Below are 24570 nucleotides of genomic sequence, written 5' to 3'. Positions count from 1 at the left end.
TTTTCTCTCTCATCCCTATCTTTATTCATTCTCTTTCATCAACCCACATGCTTTTCTCTCTCATCCCTACCTTTATTCATTATCTTTCATCATCACGAGACTCAAAATGTCTACACACAATAAAATGTTGACTTAGAAGTATCATAAACAACTTTTGTTTCAATATTGGGATGACAATACTTGGTTAGCTTGAAGATAACCTTCTTCCCATTTACCATTCGCTTAATAACATTTAATGCACCAACCAATACAATCTGCTCTTTAACTTTAAAAATCTCTGTTGTGTAAATTTTTGCAGCATCATTCTCAAACTCTTGAAGAGACGTGGTCAACACAGGTTTTGAATACAAAGACTTGTTGTGAGCCATCAGCTCATTGTTTCTATATTTTCTCAAAGTCTTGCTCAAAACTAAGCATAAATTCCAAAACATTGATTTTCTTCATAATATACTCGGTGATGATTGAATTAAGAAAGATAGGGATGAGAGAGAAAAGCAAGTGGGTTGTAAACAGAAAAGCAACTTTTCAGCGGTAGTTAACTGTCGCTGGGTCCAGCAGCAGTTAACTACCGCTGGGTGCAATTTGGTATTTTACTTGTGTTATTGTTGTGAAGTTATGAATGTCAGAAAAGCAATTCTCATATCATTATTAGAGTTGTTAAATGGGCCGGGCCAGCCCAGCCCGCCTTGCCCCGGTGGGCCAGCACATAATGGGCTGAAGGGGGTTGGCCCACTTTATTCATGGGCTGCCAAAATTGAGCTCAGCCCAATTAGTACTGGGCTACACAATCTGATGGGCCGGCCGGACCCTTATTTGAAAATGTATTATTTCATTTTTATTTTTTTTTATAAAAAAGTGATGCTAAGAACAATAAAGCTACATACCACATAATATTTTTTTATACATTACAAATTATTATCCATCAAATAATCACATGTCTTCACAAACTTAGTTAGGTGACATATAAAACATATATTAAATCAATATCCATAATACTCTATCCGTCCCTATATCTAAGCACCCTTTTATTAGATGCAAAAGGTGCTTACATATAGGGACTGAGCGAATAGATAAATACCACAAAATCATCAATGAAAAAGTAGAGAGTAGAAATACCACAAAAAACATCTATTAAATCAATATTCATAAAAGTTAAATACCACCAAATACATCCATGCAAAAGAAGATAGTACTTATTACAACTCACAAAATACAATAATGGAATTGGAAATAACAAGTTATGTCTTACATAACAAAATAATTACCAATCCAATAACTCATAATAGAAGACAAAATAAATTATAAAATTGACAACTTGTGGAATTTAGTCTCTTGAACACTTGGTCTACAGACAATAGTATATTTTATACTTCTGGTATATCTCTTACAAAAGTCAACTAAAATTATTTTAGTATTTTTAATGGACCAGCCCGCAATCCCGGCTGGCCGGCCCAGTCCAACCTTTAAAAATATAGGTCTGGGGGCTGTCCCAAAAAGATAAGATCGGTTTTTTTCATGCTTTTTTACAACCCGGTGTTACACCAATTTTTGGTAACGTAAACTTCATTATCCATCAATGGTTTAGGACCGGATAATGTCTTTTTAAAGTGGTTTGTTCAAGTCTCACGGCTTATGACATCACTTCATGGATTCTTTAAGAACATCAATGTCAGAATTGCATCCAACATCTTTTAATAACAAGTTGTCTAATGACAACATGATAGAAAAATGCTCAAGTGAGCATATTAAAAAGAAAAAGAAAAAGAAGAAAGATGAAAAGAAATGCAAATTACAAAAGAAAGAGGAAAATAAAACAAGAACAGTAATATTAAATTTCAGGAATGTAAAGGGTGGTTGGAATCTGTCGATCTATCCACTCGTGAACCTATATGCTTCGCAGCGGGGGTGTTAGAGTTTCAGAAATCAAGAAACAACCCCTTTTTCTTATTACAAACTGATATATATAGACCTTGTAGGAAAAACTACCACTAAATCCTACGGTCTAGATTAAAAATATAAATAACTTCTTATAACTTCCTAGAACACTAGAAAATAACTTTCATGCACTAAGACACTAGGAAATAACTTCAATGCACTTCAGCCTTGTTTGCCGCTACACGTTCCACTTTGTCTTATTGCGCTCCAACTTTAACTTCATTGGTCGAAATTGCGGTGTGTCGAAATCTGTATGTTATTGGTTGATATCCCTTTGCACTTTGCTTCATGTCGAAATAACACATCTGCCTTATCGAAATATAATCATGGGTTAGACCAAATATTTCATTTTCGGTACTAACAAAGGCCCCTAAAAATGTTGTTTCTCGAAAGACATGAGAGGAATAACATTTTAAAACATAATACCAAAAATAAAAATTGTCTGGTCTTCTTCGACCACTTCATCAGAAGTTCTTTTTCATCTCTGCAAGCCAAATTCAAATTTGGTATATTGGCTTTAATGAACTTCAAATAAATCACTCAAAGATCAATTGGAAGTATGTGTATATATCATTCATGGATCACTTCAAAACACATGTATACTTGCCCTTAAGAAAATTCAGAACATTTAATATTATCATTGTTTTCAAAAAAAACCATTTTAATTTACGGTTTCAAAAACCATCTTTATGGTCATAAACTTTTCAGTTTCAATCTTTGTAAAAAATTTCAAAACCATTTTGAAAATATTCTCCGATTCAATTGGTGTCCTCCTTTAATGGCTTCAATTTTATTTTATTTTTAATTTTAAATATGGTTAAAAAACCATTTCATGTACGATTTTTTTGAAACCATTTTTTTTTAGAAAAAAGTTTTGAATTTTTTTGGAAGATTATGGCAATCTCTTCCAAAGGTTTTTTTGTTTGAAAAAGTGCACAATGTAAATTGCTTCCAAAGGTTTTTTTTAAAAGTACAATGAAAATTTCTTTCCAAATTTTTGAAAGACTACAATATACCTTTTAGGAAAAACTACCACTAAATTCTACGGTCTAGATTTAAAATAGAAATAACTTCTTATAACTTCCTAAGACACTATAAAATAACTTCCATGCATTAAGACAATAGGAAATAACTTCAATGCACTTCAACCTTGTTTGCCGCTACACGTTTCACTTTTTCTTATTGCACTCCAACTTTAACTTCCTTGGACGAAATTGTGGTGTGTCGAAGTCTGTATGTTATTGATCGAAATCCCTTTACACTTTGCAGCATGTCGAAATAACCCATTTGCCTTGTCGAAAATATAATCATGAGTTCGACCAAATATTTTATTTGTGGTACTAACACCAGGCCCGTACTAAAATAATGGGCCGAGGGGTCGGTTCAATAGGCTCGGCCCATTTTGATAGTTCTAATCATTATCCTTATGTTTATAATCCTTGTAGTGCCACTTATACATTTTCTTTATGCATTTGAGCTTAGCTTAGCATGCCATGTATATCATTATGGTACACAAGTGCTATCCCTCTACGTGCTTAGCAAATTTCAGAAAAACAATAGATGGAGAAAAAGAAGAAAAGAAAAAAAAACAAGTCAAGGGTCAAACATTATTCCACCGTGCTTCTGTTCTGGCTAGCAAATTTAGGCATTCTAATCTCAACACCAAAGTATGACAAAAAAATAATATTAAGGAGCCAATTGAATTGATGAATGCATCTCTAACACCACATTGAAGACACATTTTCTGACAGTTTCACACGAACTAAACTAGATTCCTTCAAAAACTTGTCTACACATAAATAAATAAATAAATGAAAATGATAGTTAAGTACTTCTGAAGCAGAAAACATGTTCAGAATGTCATGTGGCCAATCGATATTGCTTGTCCTTACAATATTCGATCTATCTCCTATACTTCAAATACATCATTCCCTTTGATTCAATATTGCGTCTAGGTTCACTACTCATTTGCATTTTGCCCTTATTCCCAATTTCCCATGAACAAAAGCAACATTTGAAGGTCGATGCAAAGAACATAACTCAATATAAATAGTTGAGCATTAGTCATACAAATTAAATCACTATATATCATCATTTGTTACCTAGTGTTCCCTCGAACACTTCAATGAGGAGAGAAGACATATAGCTAATATATTGAAACTATCCTCTCTATGAAGTGTTTGGGGGAACAACATGTAGCATTTGATAGAAATTTCATTGCATTTGTATATATGAATGCTCAACTTATTTCTATTTTTTGTTGAGATAACATTTATGAAGTCTTTTTTCTTTCATCCATGTACATGAATCAATATTCAAGTAGCTATATATTTTGATACAAAATATTGTCTGTAATTTTTTTATGATGGAATTTAAATCTTCTTTAGCCTTCAATACTGTTTTTAGAATTTTATTTGAAATTTTCAATGCTTGGTTATACTACTGAGTTGGAGTTCTCGTGAACTTAACTAAATTTGTATGAACAATGTATAAAATATACAAGATTTGAAGTTCGAGTCCCGGCCACCACCAAAAAAATACAACTAAGTTGGAACGCTAGAACTATAGAGCATGGGGAGTGCTTGATAGATTATGTTTGATTGATAGATATAGAAAAAGAAAGAAAGAAAAACTCACTTGTTGGGCTAATCTCCGGGGCTCGTTTGATATTTGTGTGTTGATAAAAAACATACATTATTTAGTTCCACAAACAAGGTTGAGTCTAGTCAAAGGATTAATCTTTCACAACGTGGATAAACTAAAATTGAAATCTTAATTGAAGGAAATTTCCACATTTAGCATATGATATTATATTGAATATGTTGAATTAACCATGAACTCATTATGTGTTGGGATTGATCGTGTTATATGACGGATTTGTCTAAAGTTGGTTGATTGTGTGGTTATGTTCTTGGTTTTCCTCCTATTTGGTTGGGGTTTGGAGATCCTAACAGAAGGTTAATTAGACGGTTTTCTAATGTTGTTTTTGTTCCGACTCTTATTTTACTTTTGAGAGGAATTCTTTTATTTTCTTATCGCATGATTTGTGTATTTCTCGTGTTTATTATTTGTATCCGTGTGTAATGTTTTTTTGAATAAATATCGTTGTGTAATATATCTCTCCATTATATATATATATATATATATATATATATATATATATATATATATATTTTTTTTTTTTTTTATTTTTTGTCATAAAGAAAAATTGAAAATGTTCAAGTTGAGAGAGCCTATAAAAAGAAGAGAAATTATATTTGTATAATTATTTTTTGACAATTTTTTTAACAACTTTCTCTCTCATACTCACATTATATTTTTACTTTCTCTTTCTATTGTTTTGATTTTTATATCAATATCTCTTTTTCTTTATTGATTTATGGTTGTCATCTAAATAGTTGTCGTTCTTTATTTGAAGCTTGTACGTGTGTCTTCTTCTTTCATGTAGGTTTCGTAATTTTTTTTAGTGAATATGAATTTTTTGTGAAAATATTTTTAATTATTAAATATTTTATTTCTAAAAGATTGTTTCGATTTTTTTTTTGTACAAAGTTGCTTCAAGATAGTCCACTAACGTATGTGCCTTTTTGCTTGTTTTTTTTTTTTTTTTTTTATAGCAAAAACATCATTAGTGCATTTCATTTACAATTAAAGAGTACCAAAACAATAAATACATCATGAAAAATACGAGGTTTAGGATGAGATAAGACATCTTTAGCAATACACGAACAACCTTATTTGTTTGCTTCTAAACAAACGATTATGTAAAGTCGGAGTTACTTAACAATAAAGTTTTACATTTAAGCACAAGGTTCCTAAATTAATTAAGCGGTGTATTAGAGGTATTAATTGCATTAACAAGTATACTGTTATCATATTCAAACAACTCTTTGCATACCATTAGCTATAGGTGTTTTGATTGCTTTGTGGATTTCATTGATCTCGTCTGAGGTGAAAATGGTTTGATCTTGCAAAAACTAAATCTCACCATTTATTCAAATATATATTTTAACACTTTGATTTCTTTTTGATAGAAGATCGAAAGTGGAAATTGAAAGAAGTGCATCATACCAACATAGGAAGGAGTTCCTTATCTACTAGAATAGTATCTTTCCTAGAGTGTTCTTGATTCTAACACTTGGCCAATGGATATTAAGTTAATATTTAATTGCCTCCACCGCCCGTTAAACTAAATGACATTATTCTTAAAGAACCCATAGTCAAAAGCTTTACTATGAACTGAGATAATAGTAAGGCATAGAGACTATTATGTGAGTATATTGATGACTACATCTCATGGGTCATGGATATAGGATATCATGTCTTCACGTAGGTATAAATATTATGAGTAAAATTTATACTGGATTGACCCGCCATGAGAATACTACATAGTAAAAGTTATGAAAAGTGTCATAAGATATTCTCATAGTGATGTGGTGTATTCCACCCTTTGATCTAAACCAGTGGCGGAGCCCTTCATGGGCTGGGGTGGGCCACGGCCCATCCGGAAAAATTTAAAAATCAACGATTATAGGTCTATTTTGCAAGATTTTATGCAATTTTGTATCGGTTTTATGTTTTGGTTGATCCAAATTCCTGCAAAGTGGTGTAGTGGCCCACCCAAAAATTTAAATAATTCAATTATAGATGTAATTTGCGAGATTTTATACAATTTTATGTCGGTTTTAGGTTTCGGTTGATCCAAATTTCCGCAGATTGGTGTAGTGGTCCACCCGTAAAATTTAAATAATTCAATTATAGGTCTAATTTGTGAGACTTTAAACAATTTTTCAATAGTTAATTTTAGTGGCCCACCCTGACATTTTTTTCTGGCTCCGCCACTGATCTAAACCACTATATACCCTAGATGTTGGAGTCGAGTGCTTTATCACCATTCAATCGTTCTGTAATATAATGGCTATAAAATTGGTTGATGGGTACTCCGCAAATCATGTTGATGGACATGACTGACCTAGATGAAATTTGCCCCTCCTACATAATAGGAGAAATGTATGCGGCCCAATATTGAACTAAACAAGGGTGACATGTTATGCATTGTGTTCAATATAAACATGAAGCAAAAGGATAATTATACACATGATCATTATCTCAAAAAGGTTTCGTCAGATCACATGAAATTCTCGTCACTTGCATATCACTGATGTGTGGCTAGATATCGCTCACTATTTATAATATTAAATATGTGATTTAATAATATTGTCAACGTTACCGGAACCTATAGAGTTACACACAAAGGACAGTATGATGAGAGAATTAAATAAGTAAGAGTTATTTATAAAATAACGAGTAGCACTTATTAGTAATTAAATAACTAAGTATGACTTATTATTTAATTTATATTTATACGTGTTCCACCGTAAGGTATGGTGTGTTTAAGTAAAATATGGTGCACCGTAAGGTACGATGTACTTAAGTGCTTGGCTTGATGACCATGTGGTTTTATAAATAGAACCCTTGTGCTGAAGTATTTGGGTGGTTGAAACGCTTAACCTAATTCACAAAGTTATAAACCTAGACGCCGCTCTCTAATCCTAGTCTTTCTGAATCTTCGTTGAAATTAGCTAGCACCGGTCATCGGAGAAGTTCTGTTCGGTGGACTCAGTAGAGGCATCGCTATGTTGCTTTGATCATTATCAAAAACATTTATGCTACAAAGGTTATGCGCTTCAAGACGTAAACACATGAATCCAAGTGTTTAAAGTTTGTGTTTGATTTGTGATTAATGATTTAATGAAAATCCGTTTTCAATGAAATTTGTTCCGCTAAGAGGATTAAAATTTTGAATAACCCCTCTTAAAATCAAAACAGTATTGATGTAATTTATCGTTTTTTTAATCAAACAAAAGAGAAGTTAACCTATACCCTGTGCATGACATGAGTCAACACACTAGTATAAAATCAGTTACACAATTTCATACGACCCAATAATTATTAAAAAAATATTCATGTTTCAAATTTTTAAACACTACTAGAAGTTTCTATACTAAATTATACTCTCTCTGATCACTATTGCAAAAAAAAAAAAAAAAACTATTTTGATTCATTAAATAATTTATTTATTTAAACTGTAATATTGACAAGATATATTAGTTATTCAAATAACATAATTATTTTTTATAATTTGTGACAAACATAAATAAAAAAATAAAAAAAAACTATAATAAGGAAAGAACAAAGTATTATTGGGGAGATATCCATTTTTACTTTTGCAATTAGATCAAGAGGTATGTTATTTGAACAACTATTTGTTTGACAACTTATGAGACAACCATAAATTTATAAAGGAGAAGTAGGTATTAACACTAAAGTCAAAGCAATAGAGAGATAAAGTAAAAACATTATGTGGATACAATAGAGAAAATTGTCATAAAAGTTATCACAAAATTGTTTTATAAATATCATTTCTCTTAAAACATAATTGGGTAATGAATGCAAGGATTTGATGTTGAATAGTTTCTCCATTAATGATGATTATGAGTTTTGATGACATGTGACTTTCTCTTATCAAAATAATTAGTTTTTATCATTCATCTATCATTTCTATTATCCAAATACACGAATTCCCGCTTAAGAGGGGTCTCCGGCAGGGGGATCCTCTGTCACCTTTTTTGTTCCTTCTGGCAGTTGAGGGTTTGAATATTTTGATGAAAGCTATGGTCGACAATCATTTGTTTACAGGGTACTCGGTTGGGACGGTTAATCTGATGGAAGTCTCTCATTTACAATTTGCTGACGATACTTTGTTGTTAGGTAAGAAAAGCTGGGCCAATGTTCGGACTCTCCGTGCTACTCTTGTCATTTTTGAGACCATGTCGGGATTGAAGGTGAATTTTAATAAAAGTTTGTTAGTGGGTGTTAATATTTCTGAGTCTTGGTTGGTTGAGGCGGCTTCAATGTTGAATTGTAAAGTGGGCAAGATTCCTTTCATGTACCTTGGTCTTCCTATTGGGGGTAATCCGTGTCGTTTGTCGTTTTGGGACCCTGTTGTGAATAAAATTAAATCTAGACTGTTAGGTTGGAATCGCCGGTTTTTATCGTTCGGTGGTCGCTTAGTCCTCTTGAAAGCAGTTCTGACTTCTTTGCCTGTCTATGCTCTTTCCTTCTTTAAAGCTCCATCAGGTATAATCTCTTCCATTGAATCTTTGTTGAATAATTTTTTTTTTGGGGGGGGGGGAGTGAGGACCATCAGAAAATTACTTGGATAGGTTGGAATACTTTATGTTCTTCAAAGAAGTCTGGAGGGTTGGGGGTTAGGAGATTGAGGGAGTTTAATTTTGCATTGTTAGGTAAATAGTGTTGGAGGATGTTGGTCGATAGAGTAGGTTTGTGGTATAGTGTTCTTGTCGCCCGTTATGGCAAGGTTGGTGGGAGGTTGGAGTTGGGGGGCCGGAGTTGTTCTTCTTGGTGGAGGGAGGTAGGGAGGATTCGAGATGGGGATGGTGGTGTAGGGGGTAGTTGGTTTGGTGATAGTGTGCGTAGGAAGGTGGGCGATGGGACCGATACGTTGTTTTGGCAGCACTGGTGGTGTGGCCGAGCGCCTCTTAGAGAGTTGTTTCCGAGGTTGTTTGATTTAGCTATGAACAAAGATATTTCTGTAGCTAACATGTTTTCCTTGAGGTTGTTGCGAGGTGGGGAGGGGTGGAGTTGGAGGCGGAGGCGGAGGTTGTGGGCGTGGGAGGAGGTTTTATTAGAGGAGTGTAGAGCATTACTGCTTGATGTTTCTTTGTTTCCTAATATTTCAGATTCTTGGGTTTGGCTTCCTGACACCATTGGAGGTTTCACAGTTCGAGGTGCTTATAAGGTCCTTACAGCGACTGTCAATCCCAACAGGGATAGTGCTTTGGATTTGGTTTGGCATCATCAGGTTCCTTTGAAGATTTCAATCTTCGCTTGGCGTCTCATTAGGGATCGGTTACCGACGAGAGCAAATTTGGCAGCATGTGGTATCTTACAGTTAGACACTGCTTTGTGTGTGGCAGGGTGTGGTATGATTGAGACAGCAGATCACTTATTTCTTTCTTGCCTGTCTTTTGCGGTTTTATGGGAGCAGGTGCGGCACTGGATAGGTTGTGTTGGGGTTGACTCCAACACTATTTCTCATCACTTTGTGCAGTTCACTAGTTTTTCAGGTTTCGGCAAAGTTAGGAGGTCTTTTCTTCAGTTATTATGGCTTCTGACATCTTGGGTGATTTGGAATGAGCGTAATATTCGTTTGTTTAAAAATGTGATTACCGAGGTTCCTAGATTACTTGATAAAATTAAGTTGTTATCTTTAGCGTGGTTGAAGGCTAAAAATGCCACTTTTGTTTTGGAACTCAGATGTGGTGGTCAAGTCCTATGGTTTGTTTGGGCTTTGGCTAATCACCGGAGGTTGTTTCCTCTTGACTTTGTTACTGTGTGTTCTCTTTGTTTTGTTGTTAGTGGTCTTTTGGCACACCTTGTGCTAAGAGATTGATATCGCTTATGGTAATATAATTTCATTTTGCCTTGTTCAAAAAAAAAAAAAAAACACTAATATCATTAAACTCACATCATACACTTAACAGTCACATAATTGTTTTTTTAATGTTTGGTTAACATAATGATTAAATTGAAAATTTTTACAAATTTAAAGTACTTATGTGTAACCAAAATAATTTAAAGGATCTATCTATTATAAACCGCAAACTTAAAGTATCTCTGATATAATTTAGTCATTTTTCCCATTAACGAGAGTCTGATGTGTGTAGTTTCATAGTTTGCAATGTGAGTGTGGTGTTATAATGATGGGGTGCAGGTAGCAAGCATCTAGCTGGAAGCACGTCAGCCCAAGTGCCACACTGGATTTATTGGTTCATCTTTGGGGTGTGTAGCTCATGTCATGTAGTACTATATGTTCCTTAAAAAGAAATGTAGTAGTGTATGTTAAAATTAAATTTATTGAAAAAAAATATATATGTTAAAATTAAAATATGATACGATGCTTTGAAAAAGACTTTGATACACCATTATTTTTTCCAAAATAAAATTATATATAGAAAAGCATTTATGTATTGGAAAGAATAAAATGAAAAAAGAAGGAAAAGAATAAAAAAAAATATAAAAATATTGTTAATGAATCTTGACTTTTTTTACTAAAAAATTTGGACCTAAATGGAAAGGAGAGAATAAAAAATAGTAAAAAAAGGTATTGTAATCGAATTTTAACTGTTTTACTAAAATTCATAGACCTTCTTAAATGGAACGAATGACAAACTTTTTTTTTATTCTTTTGACCATAATAATGGCATAATTAATGGATACCAAAATAAACCTACAAAGTTTGATATTTATACATGATTTTGTCCTACTAAAACTCAAACTTTAGTGAGATGGAAATTTCAAAGGTTTGTTTGGTTGGTGTTATATCATTCTTATTCGTTTCTACTGCTATTGGTGATATTCTTAGAAATTATGAAATCAAAGGAGGTGGACGAAGCCTTCGAGGTGGATCAAGACGTACACCTCTAACAAATTCACCACCGGATCCAGGCTTGGGACCCTCAACAATAGATAAGCGGTCAACACAAAACTACGGGCTTAACTATGACATCAAAAGACTTGTTCCAACGGGTCCAACCGCAATAAAATTTCCCCCAATTCAGAAGCCCCCAACCACAACCAGAAGCAGAAGGGGTGAATCAAGGCGTACACCCCTATCAAAAGGTCGTGACCCAATAACAACACCAAATTCACCCTTTAACTATGACATCGAAAGACTTGTTCCATCGGGTCTAAGCTCGATACCAATTCCCCCATTTGAGAAGCTCTCAACTCCAATCAGAAAGGGTGGATCAAGACGTACACCCCTATCAAAAGGTAAAGACCCAATAACATACCCAGATCCACCCCCCAAACACTAGCCGGCGTTTTCCATCTCATGTTGTGAAATATTCTTTTCACAATTTAAAGCAATAATGCTTCTCTTTATTTTATGGTATGTTATTTAAGCAGTATCGACTGATAATCCCCAATGTCAACAATAAATCAATCTGTCTCAAATAAATGTAGTTTAATACAATTTAAGGTGTTTCCCAATTTATCCATTTCGCTGCCTACAATGTGCACATACTCATGATTTTTTGTTTTTGTTTTTTGGTACGAGAATGCAAAAATAAAACTTATGCTATTTAAATGGATCATTCTTGTAAGGAGTTAAAAAGTTATACCGTTTATCGCTTAACTCAGTTGATAAAACAATGCATAATATATGCAAGGTCCGGAATTGTATCTTTTTAATTTAAAAACTGATAATAAGACCGGACAATCATAAAATAAGAGACCGGATCTCTTCCTTCATCTCTCTCTCTTCTCTCATTCTCAAATCCTAGTTGTCACCCTTTTCTTCTTCTTCTTTTTAGAGGGGTGATTTATGGTCAATTTTGACCCAAAAATCATCCATCCGAATTGTTTTTCCTTATATCCTAATTCAATAAGTGATTTAACATATTTTCTGTTTTCTTTCGTTTGTTTTTGTGATTTCGTCGTCTCTGAACGACTCTGTTTGTTTTGATTTCTCGTCTTTGTGCGGTGTGTTTTTAATTTCCCGTCTTAGTTTGGTGTTTATTTGAATCAGGTTGAAAGATTAGTTTTGAGCAAGTGCAAATCCGATCAATGACAATGACTTTGGCGTCGTCAACGTTGCAGATCCAGAGACATGAGTATTCCGGATATATGAATATAGTCATATTAGTCATATTTGTAGGCATATGTACTTTGCCATTTTATGCTATTAACATGGATGTTGTGAGTTTGTTCACAGATTCATCCTTTTTTTTTAGCGAATTTGGATTTGTATTGTATCGATGTACTCTATCAATTTGAATGAATGAATATCGTTTATTTTTGTCAAATAAAAAAATATATTCAAGGTCCGAGGTTCAAACCTCGATAAAAAAAAAAGTTATACAGTTTAAGTGAATCATTCTTGAGGATGGATGGTACTTAAATGTTAATTCCCGGTCTTACTAAAGATTTTGTCCGAATTCAACGAGAATTCGTTGAGAATCAAGAAAGAAATCAATTTTGTCAATGGAGTAGGGGTCCGTTTTTGGCAATGGGAATAAAGAGGAAAGAAATCAATTTATCTGTGATTCCCAAAGGAAAAGATCGTGGTAATCCAAAATTTAAGTGTGATATTACTATTTAGGGAAAGCCGCCACCCCAAAGTCCAGAAAGTTACATGTATACATTCGCCCAGAGAGATTGGGATGGATACAACTCCTTTTTTTTTTCTTTTTTTTTAAGTGAATAGGAACAGTCCTTTTGAATAATTATTAGAATTTGTTAGACACAATTTCAGTTGGTAGGGATATTACATATTATATGTAGGGGTTGGGGTTCGAACCCTGGACACCCCACTTTTCCATAATTAAATTATGTGAGCTTTAGCCACTAAGCTACTTGACGAAAAAAAAATTGTTGACACAATGATAAATTATTATTATTTTTTGGTAGACAGTGATTAATTATTTAGATGGCACATTAGCAACCTCTTAAAAAGATAGCATATTAGCGAAATAAATTTTTAGATAGCAAAATGCAGATTTTATAACATCATAACTTTTTGCATATAATTTTTTTTAATAAAAATGTTACATTAATGCCGATAATTTTATCTATAATTTTTTATATAATTACCATAATGTTACACGGGATGGCAATTGGACCCAGACCCAATGAATACCCGCAAAAAATATCCACAATGGGTAGGGTAAAACCCCGCTTTTATGGATCTGGGCACGGGTACGGGTAATACCCACAAAATTAAATGGATATGGGCACGGGTAAGGATACTATACTGCCCAGACCCACAGACCCGCATATACATATTTATATAATATCATAAATTATTTATTTATTTTTTATGTATAATTAATTAATTAATTTAGCTATTTAAGCCTAAACCTAAACTTAAATCAAACAACTGCTTAATACAATAACAACTCCATCATGCCGGTGTATAATTTTTTAGGAATATTTCGGATGTTTTCTATTTGACTAAATATCACGGTTCATGTTATTTTATGAGTTAATTTTAAAAAATTGAGATCGTAGTTTTATTTCATTTGTGATGTTTTTTTTTGTTTTTCCATAGTTAAAGTGCGGGTAATGGGTGCGGGTATGGACACTTAAGTACCCATAGGGTATGAGGAAGGGGACTAAAGTTGTTGCCCACGAAGGTACGGGCACGGGTACGGGTATTTTTTATAAATGCGGGTATGAGGACGGGCATTGTAGTACCCTACCCATTTGGTACCCATTGCCATCCCTGACGACATGTATGAATACACGGGTCTTTTACTAATTAATTAATAAAATAACTCATGTATGGACGTTATGTTATTTACACTACAATACTTTTTTTAGGGTTACACTACAATACTTGTACGTACAATTTATAGTCTCCATCTATATTGTTGATTGGGATTTGATACACTAAAAAAATGAAGAAATATATGTGTACAATTTACGGTGGCCAAAGAGAGTACGGTGGGGGATATGTGGAGGTTAGGTTGGGGGTCGGAGGGAGGGGTGTGGGAGTGGAGACGTCGTTTGTTCGCGTGGGAGGAGGAGTCGGTGACAGAGTGTTCTTTGTTATTACATGCATTGTTTTGCAGGATAACGTTCACGACACATGGTGGTGGCTGCTAAACCTTGTATATGACTACACTGTGTGGGGAGCATATCGTTTCATTACTAGTACAGGTGACTTGGTGGATAGAACTCGGGTTGATGATGTTTGGCACAAGCACGTTCCAGCTAAGGTGTCTCTTTTGGTGTGGCGTCTGCTTCGCAATAGACTTCCTACTAAAGATGATTTGGTGTATCGAGGCATTCTTTATTCAAATGGCACAACCTGTGTCGAGGGGTGCACTTCCACCAAATTAGCAACAAATATTTTTCTTCATTGCAAATTTTCAGGCAAGCTTTGGTATTATGTTCTCAACTGGTTAGGTATATCTTCCGTGTCTGCCAGTGAGCTTCGACATCATTATCCTCAATTCACCAAGATGGCGGGCATGCCGTTATTTTCACACTTATTTTTCAGGATTATTTGGTTTGCAACTGTTTGGGTGATTTGGAAGGAGAGGAATAACTGAATTTTTCATAACACGGTTTCTACTCCCTTTACTCTCATTGAAAAAGTAAAGTTGAATTCATTCTTATGGTTGAAATCGAAACAGGTAACTTTTGTTTATAGTTACCACGACTGGTGGAGACAACCCATTCTTTGTATGGTTGTTCTTATGTAATTTTTATTCCTCAATCTTTGGCTAGTGCTTTTTGTAGCACCTTAACTGTGTAAATATTTTTCGGGTTGCCTCCCCTGCTTACCTTGTGCGGGCGGCTTCACCGTTTGATTTGTTAAAAAAAAAAATGCATTATTAAAAATAAATATTCATTAATATCCATGGTGCATGAATGGGATAACTATTACTTGGTCTGTACTTATCTAGTGACCAAACTCTAATTAACGGGGGACCCTTCATCTAGAGACCAAAGTGTTAACATCAAAAACAAATCATACTTATATCTAATCTTAATTAACATTGCTAATGACTTTGCAAACCCTAAACCTAATTAGTTTTGGCGCCAAGTAATGTTGGCCGTTGATTTGCATCATAACAGATCTCCACACATTCCATTAAATATATCAGACCCTCATCTCACTTGCTTTGGGTGCCAACTGCATCACAACCGTTAATCTATGTCCCTAATCGATCAATGTTCCTTCAAATTTGAATGAGATTTTCTCACCCCATCATTTTGTATGTTTCCAAAGCCATATTATAATTGTTTCAAATAACCATTAATGTGGTACATTGTTCCAATGCACCATTTCATTCACCTAATAACTCTCCAAGGAAAAAAATCAGCGTGTACATTCTCTCCCTCTCTCAACATAGCCCACACCTTTGATTCTTCATTAACCTTCTTGAATGTTCTCTACTTCTCTGCCTCTCTCTGTTTTTTCACATTATCTTTTCAAAAGAGTTACTGCAAAACCCAAGTTAACAGATCATCCAAGAGTTGCTGCTAATATCATCAATAGAAGGAGAAAATTTGTTTGTTCAACCATATAAACATTCGATGAGAAGGTGATGTTTTATGAAGTTTCTTTCTCTTTAACTATTTCTCTATGTACTCAGTTTGTTAATCCTTTTTTTGTCAATCATGTGTAATTAATTTGTTTTATTTGCAGTCGTATGCTATCTTTTTTTTATAAATTTTGCAATTGAAATTATGGGTTTGGTTTGTTTTTGTTTCATTTGAATTAACGTTAAACTACTTCAATTTTTGGGGTTTTATTTATTGATAAAATATCATTCGAATTATGTGAAGAACAAGTCTGGCTCTTTCTAAAAATGTATGATTTTGATTTTTGATTTTTTGCTTTGGTTTGAATAGGAAGAAGAAACTATGGGAAAGCAAAGTAGACGAGACAAAAAAATGAAAATCATACTTATATCTAATCTTATAATTAACATTGCTAATGACTTTGCAAATCCTAAAACTAATTAATTTTGGCGCCAAGTAATGTTGGGATTGTTTCTTATCATCTTGGGTTTCTATTACTGCTACTTCATAACTACTGTATTTCATGTTGTCTTTTTATAATGTTCATTTAAATTTTATGTAGTGTCAAGTATAGGTAATCCTTACAAAAATAAGTTAAAAACCTTAGTGGGTTAATTGTTGTGAGCAACACGTCAAGAAAGCAAATTTAGGACATAGTACATGGCTATTGAAGAACTGCTTGGGGCTGCTAATTGCATGCTTTATTTGTGAGTATAAGTTTGGAACTATTTGTTGATTGTAATTTTATCAATGTAAGTCAACTGATAAAGGTTAATCAATAATCACTCTCTTTCGTCTACAATTTTTTTTTTAAAAAATCTACAATTTTTTTCTTTGTTATAAAGGTTATTCATCACTTCATAGATTTATCAAAGATCATATGCTATGGATTTTGAACAACTCAGTTGGACCAAGCATGGCTCATTCCATATCCATTTAAGACAACAAGTGTCTTTTATTTTTCTATGCTTAATTGAAATAAATGTGCCCCTGTTGGTAGTTATTTTAAATGTTGTAGAAATGTGAAATTGAACAGCAAGAAGACAATTTATCAATCTAACAATTAAAGTCTTTGTAAAATCAAGGATCACATATTCTGCAGTGCACTATAAATGTATGTTGATTGCAAGTTGCAATTATATCAGTTTGTTTTGAGTTGTAAGTAAAAAGTAAATATTGGGATTTTGAGTCTATTTTGGCCATTTTGATCAATTTGCTGTAAGGTATCAACCACTGTTTGAAAGTTCTTTCTTTGCTTGGTTTTATGATTTTTTAAGGAGCATTACTTTGTGTAGCTAATTTAGATTGATTTTGTATATCGAATCGTTGGTAGAGCTATTCTTTTGTTGCACATGATTTGGCAGATGTGGCGTGTATTTATACACGTTCCAGACTGGTGTGGCACCAACATGCCTTCAAAATTATAGGTATCTCAACCAAGAATATGCATAAAGGAATTGGAAGCGCTAAACACTTCAACAGACAAGAAAGTACACTTTATGGCATATGTTGATGGAAGTGGTAGAGATTTGATGATCGTTAAAACAGCTTTAGGGGACTTATGTTGATATTTACTATGACAAAGATTTGTAGTATAACAATTTGTGAAAAGTTGTAATGAGTATTGTAATTGGTAGTGTTGGCACAATTATGCCGTCTCCATACTTCTTTCATTAGTACTGTTAATTTTCCATCAAATAGCTAGGTTTGAATGCAAACTTGATTATTTTTTTACAATCAAACAAATGCAAACTTACAAGGATGAGGTAAACAGAAAGCTTCATAAGAAATCTCTAAAGTGTATGATTTTTGGGATTTGATATTCTTGCATCCAACCACTCTACAAAGATAACTCTAAAAGTTGGATCTACTAACTTGATGATAAAAGGTCAATTTTTTTAGAAAACAAAAAGTCTTAACGCTAGCTTCTATTCAAACCTACCAACTCTTCAAACTCAGTTAGATACAAATTTAGAGTGAGATTTTACAATCTGAACTTCTATCGAATTATGGATCATGTTAGTTATTTAATAGTGTTTTTATGTGTTATTTACTATACATTGTTTTTGAATTAGATTCTTAAAGGTAATTTTATCTATATCTTTTTTTTTTTTTTTGGTACAAGAGAGGGCCGAAGCCCAAAAGAGAAAACTAAACAATTACACGAACATTTCTAGGCATACAAGCACCAGAGATGTCATCAAAGAGGAGACTATTGAGCTCACTAGGAGGGGTCTCCAAAATAGTAAAATTCCATGAATCCATGGTAAGGCTGAAGTTGGCAAGCCAATCAGCACTTCTGTTGCCTTCTCTCAAAGTGTGATGAACCTGAATCCGCCAATTACGATTCAAAATATTTTGAATACGCCGAATGAGCACAGGGATTGTCCCATTCATCTTGCAATTATTTGTTATCATGTCAATAAGCAATTTTGAATCACTTTCAACGCAAAGCTGAGAAATACCGTCCCTCCAAGCCAACTCTAGACCAAGGTACATACCCCACATCTCTGCATGAAGAGCATCACACGCGCCAATCTTGCGGACAAAACCTTTGATCCATCTACCATTAGCATCCCGAAGTAAACCTCCACAACCCGAGCGATCTCCATTCTCTTTGCAAGCTCCATCACAATTGAGTTTGATCCATCCCTCTTGAGGATATTTCCAGCCAATATAAATTGTTTCAGTGTGTCGAAGATCCATTTGAAAATGATTAAGTGTACAATCTTCAATATCACTAGTAAACTTTTGGATGATACTTGTGGGATTCTCTGGTCTCTGGAAATTTTCCTCGAAGACTGTCTTGTTCCGCCATTTCCAAATATACCAGCAAGTAGACATGAAAGTTGTCTTCCACTTAGAGTTGAGATCTCTGTTTTGACGCTTATTGAGGTTTGTAAAAACCCAATCCCTGCAATCAAAGGAAAAAAAGTCAGTTATACAATTTGAAGGTACAAGTCTGATCCATACCTCGGTTGCATAAGTGCAGTCTCTGAGTACATGAAGAGTAGTCTCATCCTCACTCCCACAAGAAGGACAAATTGGGGATATGCCAACACCCCATCTACTTCGACGGTAATTAGTTAAAATGCGATCATGAGCAACCAACCAAATGAAGGTTTGAATTCGTTGCGGACCCTTCCAATTCCACAAACTTTTCCAATCCCCTCCGGTATTAGCATGATTTCCGTCTTTCATGTCGTAAGCACTTTTGACTGAGAATTGTCGCGTACTCGTGCCTCCCCAACCAATAATGTCAAGACCATCACCACTAGAAGGTGCAGGGAGAGCTAACACCTTTTCAACTATGTTGTTAGGCAAGTTATCAAAAAGGAAATTTTGATCCCAATTACCAGAAGAACTCATCACATCCCTAACTAGAAGAGTGGTATCCACATACGAATTTGTCGCTAGAGAAATGAGGGAATTGTTGTTTGGACCCCACTTATCCAACCAGAAATTGACACTATTACCATCTCCTATTTGCCAGATGATGTTTCTTTGAAAATCATCCCACACCCTAGTAAGAGCTTTCCATAAAGGAGAATCATAAGGTTGAGAGTTTATAGTTATCTTCAAATCATTATTTCTCCCATACTTACTATACAACACCCTGCACCAAAGGTCATTAGGCTTGTTAATAAGGTTCCATAGGATTTTCATGAGGAAAGCCTCATTCATCAAAAGAGGCCTTTTAAATCCAAGACCCCCCTCCTTCTTGGGTAAACAACAGGTATCCCAACTAATCAAATGAGCTTTGCGGGTATGTTCTGTATCCCCCCAAACAAAACCTCTTTGGATTTTTTCCATCTCACTGCAAAGAGTTTTAGGTAGCTTAGCATACTGCATATGATAATAAGGAATAGAACTAAGGACAGACTTGGAAAGAGTAATTCTGCCCGCAAGACTCAAACATTGTTGCTTCCATCCACTAAGTCTATTCTGAATTTTGTTGATGATGTGGCTGAAATTTCCCCTAGAAGTTCTTCCTGGAGCTATGTTAGCTCCAAGATACCTGCCTAAACTATTAGCTTGAGTGAAACCTGTGTGTTGCAAAATATCCTGACGGAGCTGGTTGTCCACATTTTTTGAGAAAAAAATTTGAGTCTTTTGGCCATTAATACGCTGCCCAGAAGCTTGACAAAACATATCCAAACAATGCATCACACAATGTGCCTGCTCAATAGAAGCCTCTGCAAAAAGAAGAAGATCGTCAGCAAAAAGAAGGTGAGAAATTTGAGGGCCATACCTACCTGCCCGCATTGGTTTCCAATACTGAGCTTCCACCCGGTCGGAAATGATATGAGATAATCTCTCCATGCAAATAACAAAAAGGTAAGGGGAGAGAGGATCTCCTTGACGAATTCCTCTAGTTGGAGTGAACGTGTCAGTTTTATCCCCATTCCACAAAATTTTGTAACTAGGCGAAGATATGCAATCACGTATAATTTGAATGAGATTAGGAGGGAATTTACAATCCTCCAAGCAATTCTCCACAAAATTCCAATTGATGCGATCATAAGCTTTTTCTAGGTCAATTTTGATAGACATGAACATCTTGTTGCCTTTCATTCTGGCCATGGAATGTACCATCTCCTGAGCCACAATAATATTATGGTGGATACTTCTACCTGGAATAAAACTGGACTGATATGGAGAAATAATACCATCAAGCAATGGCTTGATTCTGTTGACAATAACCTTAGAAATTATCTTATAAATAACATTACATAAAGCAATCGGTCTAAATTGAGAGACAAATTCAGGTTTATCAATCTTAGGGATCATCACAATGAGAGTATTATTAATAGAAGATATAAGAGAAGGGGTAACCCAAACCTGGTTCACAAACTGGTATATAGAATCAGCAACTGTGTCCTAACATTTTTGAAAAAATATAGCGGGGTACCCATCCTCTCCCGGCGCCTTGTGAGGATTCATGTCAAAAAGAGCTCTTTTACATTCATTAATTTGAACATGTGCACTCAAACTATCATGATGTTCCTCAAGTGTCGGATAAGTATTCCAAGAAATGATCGGATCTCTGATAGGATTTTCTTCCTTGAACAAATTAACATAGTAATCACGCACAATGTTTTTTAGATGATCGGGGTCATCAACCCAACCCCCTTCATTGTCTCGAAGAGTCAAAATTTTGTTTTTCCTTCTTCTAACAATGGTTTGAGAGTGGTAGTACTTCGTATTACGATCTCCATCAGCTATCCATTGACTGCGCGACTTCTGAAACCACAAGCACTCCTCTTGATACAAAGTAGTCGCAAGTTGGTTTTGTAAATCTTTCTCCAAAGAATCAAGGAAATTGCTGTAGCCATATCTAGGACTATTCTGGATACCATTCAATCTAGATAATAACTCCCTTTTCCTTTTGAAAATGTTGCCAAAAACCTCTTGGTTCCATTCCTTTAAGTTAGGAGTCAAATCATGCAGAAGGTTTAGAAAATCTCTACCTCTAATCCACTTGTTATTTAAAAAAGTATGAAAGCTTATGTGAGTTAACCAGGCAGCCTCAAACCTGAAAGGACGATTACCCCCATTGTGCGGACTACCATCCATAAGCACCAAGATAGGATGATGATCAGATTGAACTCTAGGGAGTACTTTAGCAAAGCCTTCGTGAAATTTTAATCTCCAAGCCACATTACAGAGGACCCGATCAAGCTTTTTAAAAACTCTATCATGCCCATTCCACTTTGGACCCCTCCAAGTAAATTTAGTACCAGTTGTATTGACATCCATTAAGTTACACTCATTAATCCAATTATTGAAATGAACGCATCTTCTCAAATCAACTGGGGCCCCTCCTTTTTTTTCATTCGGACTAGCAATCTCATTGTAATCACCCATCATTAACCAAGGATCTTGAATATTTCCACTAAGCATCTTTAGTTGATTCCATGTATCTTCTCTCTCATTTTCACGAGGGCTAGCATAAACCACAGTAAGGAGCCAAGGTTCAACATCTCTCTCTTTAACTCGAACATGAAGAAAATGAAAGTTCTTAATTAAAAGCTCGACTTGAATATCCATCCTGTTCCAAAGTAGCCAAATACCACCAGAGAAACCCCTTGCTTCAGAAACCAAATAATTCTTGAAGCCCAAATTTTTTATAGCTTTGCGAGCAACATCACCACTACAACGAGGTTCCTGTAAAGCCACCATATCAACTCTATTTTTCCTGCAGAAATTTTTAAATGCTCTTCGGAAATTCATTCCTTGAGCACCTCTACAATTCCAAGAAAATATAATCATTAAAATAATAATAATAATAATAATGGAAATTAAAGGATACATGAAATTGATGTGCATCATCAGTTTAACTCCATTGTAGTATCATGGGTTGAGCCCATTGATACCTCCAAATCCGGCTTGACAATACTTCCCAGCTCAAGTTTGTGAGTATCGTTGTCCTCCTGCGAATTGGCTATATCTGAAGTAGGGTCGGGAGGCTTGGGTTGGTCCATTAAATTATTACCATTCTCCCCAATCCTATCATTTTTATTGTTGTCAGCTCCTGTGATTTTGTTGGACAAAGTCTTCATCTTAGGAGCAATATCTAATGTAGTCATGTAGTCATGTGAGGTTCACAAAAAGCTCTGCTAGGGTTTTTATCTCTATGACATTCACTTTCACGACTGTACGGCCGTCGCCGTCAAGCCAAAACAAACCACCGGAGCCACCAGACAAAGATGGAGGCAGCAATACAATGGAGACAGAAAAAACCAATGAACAGAAGGATACAAACAAGACAACGAGGGTGTCCTTCAGAGACAAGGTGTTGGGTACGCAATCTATCCTTACACGGGAACGGGTTGATCTTGTGGCTTGCAATCTGGCTAAAATAGAACTCGTCAAGGGAAACCGTCTCCTTCCTATGTTGCACGTGCAAGAAAAGGTTATGGAGGAACTTAGTTTACCATGGAAGGATGCATTAATAGTTAAGCTTCTCGGCAAAACTCTAGGATACAATATCATGAAGAGTAAACTTGAAGCTATTTGGAACTTAAATGGAAAAATAGATCTTATGGATGTGGGAAATGCCTTCTTCATGGTGAAGTTTGATGGGGAGGAAGACAAGACTAAGGTTATCAATGGGGATCCGTGGATGATATTCGACCACTACTTAGCCGTGCGACAATGGACTAATACGTTTAATGCGGCCACCGCGAAGATTGATAAAACAATGGTATGGATTCGTATCCCTAGTTTGAATCTTGTTTATTATGATGAGAGCCTACTATGGACCCTCGCGTCCATGGTCGGATCACCTGTGAAAGTTGATCTCCATACGTTAAGAGTGGCAAGAGGGAGATTTGCGAGAATTTGCGTGGAAGTTGATCTCACAAAGCCTGTTGTGGGAAGAGTGGGAATCAATGGTGAGTGGTATCATGTCCAATATGAGGGATTGCACAATATTTGCACTCACTGTGGCTGTTATGGTCATATTATGAAGGACTGTTCCATTAAGAAAAAACCAGAAGCTACGACGGCTACTGAAGCGGCGGAATACGCATGTCCAGAACCTGTTAACGAGAGAGAGACGGTGGCAGAAAGCGGTAAACAGCAAGGCGGAAATCAAGGATACGAGATAGCTGAAATCTCGGAAAAAACCGTTAATTTGGAAATTAATGAGGAGCCAAATTATCTCCATGGTGATTGGATCAAGGTTGAGAGAAGGAAAAGGAGCAATAAAGCTAGCGGAGTTGGAAGAAGTAATAACGGATTAAATTTTAAAAATCTCCGATCTCGCATTAATGAGCTTAATGAAGAAAATGGTAACAACTTAGATGGAAATATGCATGTTAATGTCCATGATCGTGCTAGAAATTTTCAAGCTGAAAAGATTGTGATAAAGAAAAATAAGAGGCCTAGGAATGGTGATAATGCAGCAAGCAAAGGTGGCCCACATAAAGACAAAATGGAAAAAACAAAAAAAAACTCTATTGGTATTTATGGTGGAAGTTCCACGAGTAGTAAAAGAGGTGGGGGGCAGCTCAAAACCATTCAAAAGGGTAGTGTTGGACACATGACAAAGGAAAACACACCAACTAATTTATCTATATCAATTCATGACATTAATATATTTGACATATATCTTGCCCATACGACGCACGGGTGTGTGATCTAAGGACATAAAATATTGAATCCTATTTTCGATGTAATAGATCATATTGCAATATATCAGTTTCTCCATTGTTGGTGTCCCAGGCGGTAGCACGGGTAAAAGTACCAGTTATATTCATAATGAAAATTTCAAAAACCAATGTCATCATATATATACCTAAAGAAAACTAGCAAGCCATATTGTCTACTGCCAGATCATTTTATTTCACGTTTCCATTTATTTTAAAATAAACTATTGAAATTACTTCCATGTTTATTTTTCGTTATATATTTTCAAAAATTGATCTTGCTACTCAAATTTAAAATGATTAGTCTTCTAAACAAATTTTAAATAGTTTTTATTTAAAATCATTAAATAATTAGTAGATA

General features: G+C 34.9%; 1 protein-coding gene and 1 long non-coding RNA gene across 2 annotated transcripts; both read left to right on the top strand.

The window, feature by feature from the left end:
- The first annotated feature begins 9259 nt into the window (after positions 1–9259).
- On the top strand, positions 9260–10411 carry LOC112417384 (uncharacterized). Its single transcript, XM_024772996.2, has one exon. The coding sequence runs from the start codon at positions 9260–9262 to the stop codon at positions 10409–10411; it is 1152 nt and encodes a 383-aa protein (XP_024628764.2).
- A 5410-nt stretch (positions 10412–15821) lies between these two features.
- Positions 15822–17720, top strand: LOC120577683 (uncharacterized). Its single transcript, XR_005643649.1, has 2 exons — positions 15822–16076; positions 17421–17720. It is a non-coding gene; the product is annotated as an uncharacterized lncRNA (long non-coding RNA).
- Positions 17721–24570: the final 6850 nt, after the last annotated feature.

The sequence above is a fragment of the Medicago truncatula genome, chromosome 8, assembly GCF_003473485.1.
Source record: "Medicago truncatula cultivar Jemalong A17 chromosome 8, MtrunA17r5.0-ANR, whole genome shotgun sequence".
Classification (NCBI taxonomy): Eukaryota; Viridiplantae; Streptophyta; class Magnoliopsida; order Fabales; family Fabaceae; genus Medicago; species Medicago truncatula.
The sequence above is the reverse complement of the archived record's forward strand: the minus strand, read 5'-3'. Positions and strand labels throughout refer to the sequence as shown.

Bases quoted from the DNA above. Each gene is read 5' to 3' on its own strand.
- LOC112417384 (XM_024772996.2), top strand. From the start codon at position 9,260: ATGTTGGTCGATAGAGTAGGTTTGTGGTATAGTGTTCTTGTCGCCCGT.